The sequence below is a fragment of the Bactrocera latifrons genome, unplaced genomic scaffold (assembly GCF_001853355.1).
Source record: "Bactrocera latifrons isolate USDA-ARS-PBARC rearing strain unplaced genomic scaffold, ASM185335v1 scaffold_199, whole genome shotgun sequence".
Classification (NCBI taxonomy): domain Eukaryota; kingdom Metazoa; phylum Arthropoda; class Insecta; order Diptera; family Tephritidae; genus Bactrocera; species Bactrocera latifrons.
In genome coordinates this window covers 430,202-436,875 of record NW_017535507.1, presented here as the reverse complement: position 1 = coordinate 436,875, position 6,674 = coordinate 430,202, and the positions used below count along the sequence as shown (strand labels likewise).

The 6,674-nt window shown below is 35.5% G+C and overlaps 2 protein-coding genes across 6 annotated transcripts in view; both read right to left on the bottom strand.

The window, feature by feature from the left end:
* LOC108967769 overlaps window positions 1–1,257 on the bottom strand; it is a 13,572-nt gene extending 12,315 nt beyond the window's left edge. For 2 of the 4 annotated variants that reach the window (XM_018931392.1, XM_018931394.1), the window contains exon 1: window positions 653–929. The gene's annotated coding sequence lies outside the window, so the exon portion shown is untranslated. Of the gene's footprint in view, window positions 1–652; window positions 930–1,029 lie in introns of those variants that run through there. The other 2 variants (XM_018931389.1, XM_018931390.1) reach the window with 2 other exon arrangements.
* A 2,254-nt stretch (window positions 1,258–3,511) lies between these two features.
* Window positions 3,512–6,674, bottom strand: part of LOC108967756 (ecdysone 20-monooxygenase) — a 27,137-nt gene continuing 23,974 nt past the window's right edge. For both annotated transcript variants that reach the window (XM_018931368.1, XM_018931369.1), the window contains exons 3-8: window positions 6,330–6,528; window positions 5,726–6,121; window positions 5,474–5,648; window positions 5,172–5,411; window positions 4,885–5,097; window positions 3,512–3,784 (exon numbers count right to left, since the gene is read on the bottom strand). In XM_018931368.1, the coding sequence (XP_018786913.1) occupies window positions 3,674–3,784; window positions 4,885–5,097; window positions 5,172–5,411; window positions 5,474–5,648; window positions 5,726–6,121; window positions 6,330–6,528 (1,334 nt within the window). In that variant the 3' untranslated portion in view covers window positions 3,512–3,673. The remainder of the gene's footprint in view (window positions 3,785–4,884; window positions 5,098–5,171; window positions 5,412–5,473; window positions 5,649–5,725; window positions 6,122–6,329; window positions 6,529–6,674) is intronic.

Below are 6,674 nucleotides of genomic sequence, written 5' to 3'. Positions count from 1 at the left end.
AAACTGACTGATCACGCTAAATTCCTTGTATGGAAAACTTTTTTATTTGACCAGATATCTTCAACAAACTTAACACAGATTATYTTCCAACCCAACGGTATAATCTCAGAAAAAATTATTTAGATCGGACCACTATRGCATWYAGCTGCCATACAAATTGAACGATCAAAATGAAGTTTTTGTAATTTGTTTTTTATTTGACTAGTTATTCTTACATAAGTTTTCACCAATTATTGCCTTAGCAAATGATACAAATTTCGATGAAAACTTGACTTTACAAAATCAGTTTCTATCTCACGTAATTAATTATACAGTTCCTCCAAAACGCGCCCGTTGCATTAGGTTCGTCATCTGCACATTAAACTGTCGTACGCTTAATCAGCCACTAATAAATAAAARTTCTTTCAATTGTGGCATCTTCACGTTATACTGCTAGCTAGATGTGCTAGAATGAATGTTGAAAACAGGTTTTACAACAACGTCTCGGGTAATGATTATATAATGCATTAACAACTTGTTAAGCGCATGCAAATTATTAGTAAACTCACAACTACATATTAAGACTAGAAATATTTATTTAGARTTTTACGCTTAAGCTACAATATATCATTTATTTACGTATATTACTTATTTACTTATATTATTTACACACATTTTATATTTTTGAGAAAATTTTCGTAGTGAATACGGCTAAAACACAATGGTTGTGTGGTTTATGTTGTTGTTATTGTTGTACAAGTGCGCTATAATTAGCGTGACGGCTAGTTGTTGTACTGGTTAGTCGACAAAATTTAGTATGTACTGGCTGATTAGCACCGAGTTTGAAATAAACTTTAAACAGTGCACTTTTGGTTATTTTCGAAAATTCGTGATTATTGCTTTTTTATAGAACAAATTTTTATTTACTAAATCACGGTCGATTACACACTATGAATTTATTATTTTTTGTTAAAAATTAATTTTTTTTTTTAATTTAAATAATTTTTTTTATTCAATAAAAAATGTTTAAAATAATATTTATTAAACAACTTCAACACCACCSCGCGCGCACTCTTATTGTGCCTACGTCAGCGTTTTTCGTTGTCTGTTTGCCTTGTTTTCGTTCGAAAATAAACTCCTTCGCGCGTTATGTTTATTTACAAAATATGCTTCAACCAACTCAACACTCAACAATGCAGCGCTTTTCAACCGTTATGACTTCGCTTGTGCGCCTAGCGTACCGTACAATTCGAACTGCGAACACCGAATGTTAATAGCCAACAACTTTGGCTTGCAAGCACTGCTGCGCCGTAGCTAGTAAGTGTAGGCAGCCCTCTCAAGGCGTTTATTGAGCGCTTAAAAGCAAGTTAGTAGGAGCGTTTTCGAAGTGCTAACGGAGAGTACGCGCTGACGCTCTCGCAAGCGTACACACGCCCTTTTCGAATGTCAGATATGTTTGAATCTTATGTTCGAATATTAAGTTCGAATTTTATGTTCGAATGTTAAGTTCGAATGTTAAGTGCAAATATTATGTTCGAATGTTAAGTTCAAAGTTATGTTCGAATACGCGTTGTTGACTTGCTGTGTCCGGCGGCTGAGTCAACTTGACGCCCTTTTCGTATGCCAAATATGTTCGAATGTTATGTTTATATATTATATTCCAATGTTATGTTCAAATGTAAAATTCGATTGTTAATTCTTATGTTCAAAAATTAGGTTCTATTTTTTATTTCGAATGTTACATATGTATATGCGATTGGTATATTCAAATGTTATGTTCGTAACTTTTGTTCGAATAAACGTTGTTTACTTGCTGTGGCCGGCGGCTGAGTCAACGTGATAAGCTCGTTAGTTGGGCCAGTTTTAAGACCAGGTTTTTGGCTATATTTACACTGGCGCCGTTGACTGCTGGTTGCCGCTCAGTAGTACAGTTGCCGCCTTTGCTTTGCTATAAGTTTGAATTCGACTGCGTAGCTGGCTGGTAGTAGCTCTCTTAGTAATGACGTGAGAGCAGTCACCATTTCTCAGTTGAGTCTCTCTGCTTTAGAGTCGAATTCAAAAGCTTTGATTAATTAGAACTAAAAGCGAGATRATCGAAATTTTTTCGATTTAGTTAGCTTGTATTAACAACTGTTTCGAGAATGGGAAAAAACGCTGGTACCAGTTTATTAGGACCAAGGGGGACTACTTTAAGTCAGACGACATAGATTTTGAAAAATAAATTAAGAATTTTAAAATTATGCATAAACTCCTACTATTTTTGGTCACATTCTTACTATTCTCCGTTTTAATACTTAGCTGTACTTAACTGTAAACTAAATTATATAAAATGCATAAATGTTTTTTAAAATTATTTTTATTTTTAAATTCTATGTTTAACAATTTTTAAATATTAAAAAATTTTTTTTTTAAATTTCTATAATATAATATTTTTTATAACATTTAAAGTTCATCTGGCTTACTTTTTATCTTTTGTTTTATTTTTTTCTCACATTTTACAATTACAATATACACATTAGTGTTTATATACACATTTACATTTTTTTTTTTTAACTTATATACTCTTTTATTAATTTTTGGGTAAATATTGCAACATTTCCTCGTTAAGTTTATAAATACAATTTAAAATTAAGACAGTCTTTCGTTACGCAAAAATGCTCACAATTGTAACTATGCATGTATACATATACATATGTATGTACATATGTGTGTGTTTGTAAAATAAAATTTAAGTATTTACAACCTTCGTCATTTTGTTTTATTAAATTACTAAAAATATTTCTTGAAGAATTTCGCATTTCGTTCAAAAAAGAAAAAAAAAATTAAAAATATTTCACAAAAGCTGCGCGGTTGCCGGTTTGGTACGCCATAGCACGATCGTAGCAGCGCGTTTTGCATGTGTGTGTGTTCGTGTGTCCAACGCGTTCGTTCAGTAGACGCGATCTTTCATTATTAATGTTAGTGGCGTTTTAGGCGCTAGCAAAAACTCAAATTCCGTTTTCAACGGCTCTTTGAATTTGATTTCGAAAGCGAGCAGCAGCTGTAATGGAAAATTATATATTTAATAAAAGATATACTTTATAATGTAACAAACTATATGGTATATTACAATTTGCAATACAAAGGTTCCAAAAATAATCGAAAACAAGAAAAATTCCTTATAAGAATTNTTATATTTTAAATTGAATATAATATTTTTTATAACATTTAAAGTTCATCTGGCTTACTTTTTATCTTTTGTTTTATTTTTTTCTCACATTTTACAATTACAATATACACATTAGTGTTTATATACACATTTACATTTTTTTTTTTTAACTTATATACTCTTTTATTAATTTTTGGGTAAATATTGCAACATTTCCTCGTTAAGTTTATAAATACAATTTAAAATTAAGACAGTCTTTCGTTACGCAAAAATGCTCACAATTGTAACTATGCATGTATACATATACATATGTATGTACATATGTGTGTGTTTGTAAAATAAAATTTAAGTATTTACAACCTTCGTCATTKTGTTTTATTAAATTACTAAAAATATTTCTTGAAGAATTTCGCATTTCGTTCAAAAAAGAAAAAAAAAATTAAAAATATTTCACAAAAGCTGCGCGGTTGCCGGTTTGGTACGCCATAGCACGATCGTAGCAGCGCGTTTTGCATGTGTGTGTGTTCGTGTGTCCAACGCGTTCGTTCAGTAGACGCGATCTTTCATTATTAATGTTAGTGGCGTTTTAGGCGCTAGCAAAAACTCAAATTCCGTTTTCAACGGCTCTTTGAATTTGATTTCGAAAGCGAGCAGCAGCTGTAATGGAAAATTATATATTTAATAAAAGATATACTTTATAATGTAACAAACTATATGGTATATTACAATTTGCAATACAAAGGTTCCAAAAATAATCGAAAACAAGAAAAATTCCTTATAAGAATTYGGTAGTGATCGTTAAGTTTATATGACAGCTWTATGCTATAGTGATCCGATCTGAATAATTTTTTCGGAAATTGTAGCATCATTGAAGGTAGAAATTTATGTAAAACTTCACGAAGATAAATCGACAAATAAAAAAGTTTTCCATACAAGGACTTAAGCGTAATCAGTTTGTATGGCAGCTATATGCTATAGTTGTCGGATCTAAACAATTTMTTCAGAAATTTTAGCACTGCCTCAAATATTAAATCCTCAATAATTTCGGTAATATATCTCATCAAATAAAAAAGTTTTTCCTACAAGAACTTGTTTTTGACCGTTCGGTTTGTATGACAGCTATATGTTAGAGTGATTCRATCTGAAGAATTTCTGCGCGTATTATAGTATATTCTTGGAAAAAAAAATCCATGCCAAATTTGGTGAAAATATCTCRTCCAATAAAGAGTTTTTCAGAACTAAAATAATAGGACCGGAGGCGTGTATTGCGGTTGATTCTCGTACCAAAAAGGTGCTGAAGTTGCTAATAGATGGTTAAGACCTCACTAGCTTTAAAAATGTAATCAGACTCTCGAGAGACAGTTTCTGGCTACTTGTCGCATTTTGAACATCGTCCTRCAAGGTTAAAAAGCACCTACTTAGTAWGAGCCTAGACGTTTGTGTRAACTGCCGGTTTTGCGACATGGAGCCGGAAACTCCCGAGCACCTAAGGCTCGACTGTACTGCAGCCCGTAGATGCAGTATTAAGGCCCTTGGATCCATGTACCCTGGAATTTATTACTGTGCTGTGCCTATGTGAGTCGTTGTGAAAGAGGGGAGGGTGCCATAGACCTTAGGTCGCACATGATTCCAATTGTTCATTTTGTATAGCTACTGTATGCTTTACTGGTCCGATATCGGTAGTTCCGACGCACGAACATCTTCTTCGAGAACCTTTATTTTGTATTACAAACTTCGTACCATAAGTCAGATCGTACCTTAGCCAATAACAGCATCACTTCCATTTCTACAAACCGCTTGCCCGGGCAGGTACGCCTTCCGATGCCAAATGGCACGACAATACATGCATTCGGCACATTTACCGTAAATTGACCCTTCTCATCCAGCCAACGTTCGGGTCTATATTCTTTGGCATTTGGAAAATTGGCATCATTGTTGCAGGCAATCATATTCTGACAAAGCACAACCGTCTAAAAAAAAGCGAAAAAGTTTCAAACGCTTATATAATCTTGAGCCGAATCTGTCACGAAAGAGTGTCACTCACGCCTGCCTTCAGTTGATAGCCCGATAACTGCATATTCTCCTCGAGTATGCGCGCCAAACAGAAGGCCGTCGGCCTAATGCGATACGATTCCTGTACACAAGCTTTGGTGTAGTCCGCCTTGGCGATAGCCTCCTTYGTGATAGTCATCTTACGGTATTCACAAAAGTCAGCCAATATGCCAGCAATCACCTKCTCATCGTTGGTCACCGAGCTGAGCACGAAGAGCACAGTGTTGGCGAGCTGTGAATACAAAGTAAATAGATTTCAAATATTGTTCTGGCTTTTTGTTGTAGCGTACCGACCGTTTCAATGCCCGCTGCTATAAAGTCGACAATCGCCGATTTCTTATCACGTATATCAAGATCCTTTAGTTCCAGTATATTCAAGAATATGCTGCGCAAAGCTGCCTCACTCTCATCGCTCGCCGAGGTGAGGTAGTCCTCTTTCAGTGCCATTTCAACCATCTCGGAAATAACACTGTAATCAGTTTCAAGTCTATAACTGTGTCACACTTTCACAGGGCTGACCATTGCCCACTTTTTYCCAACACTTACTCGTAGATAAGCTCCTCGGCACGCACGAACTCTCTGTAAGTTTTCGTCGGCAAATACTTCCACAAACCCAAGCCATAGTAGGAATCCCGTTGTGAGATGAAAAGTTGCTTCACTGCACTCGCAAGTTGTCGTATGCTTTCCGGTTGCTGAGCACTTTTGTCCAGAAAACCCATACGACGACCCAGCATGAGCGTGCACACGGCTTCCAAGCCCATCAAATTGGCGATGTCCTCAAAGTTGCKCACCTCGAGCGTGTCGGGGTCGCGTTGTTGGCGCAAAAGTTCAATGAAATCATCGGAAACCACATTCAAGGCGGGCAGGAAGTTGTACARTATGCGTGGCGAGGTGATGTAAGAGGTGAGTGAGGCGCGTAGCTTCTGCCAGGTTGGGCCTTGTCTGAAAAGTTTGCAGAAACATAAGCGAAAAATAGCAAAGGCATCAAAACCATATTGAAATCGATTATATARAATATCAAAACTTRACAACCGTCACCAAWATTATTTTTATAWTTCCGRATTTGTAWAATWTGTGTWAMCTTAACAGTATTAATATACTTACTTTAATACATACATACGTACATACAATACATACCTAAAATACTTACTCATTCACGATGCCCAWACTGGAATAGCGATCGGGTCGCGAGAGCCGATACGTCACGACAATGTCAGTGGGCGGTCGAAAGGGGTAACGGCTGGGATATTTCAGCACCTTTTCCAGGTCATCCCTATTGAATAAATGCACAATCGGCAGGCCAGAGGTCAGCACTTCTAAGGCGATTTCACCATATTTGCGATGCCAGTCTGAAAAAAAAAAAATATTCGAATGAAGAAGCGTGTAATTTCGGAGGTATTCACAATATTAGACACAAGTTGAGATTTTAAATAAAAATGCAAAATATTTAGAACAATGCTGAACTTAGGTCAGGTAAGATCTTATGTTAACTGTG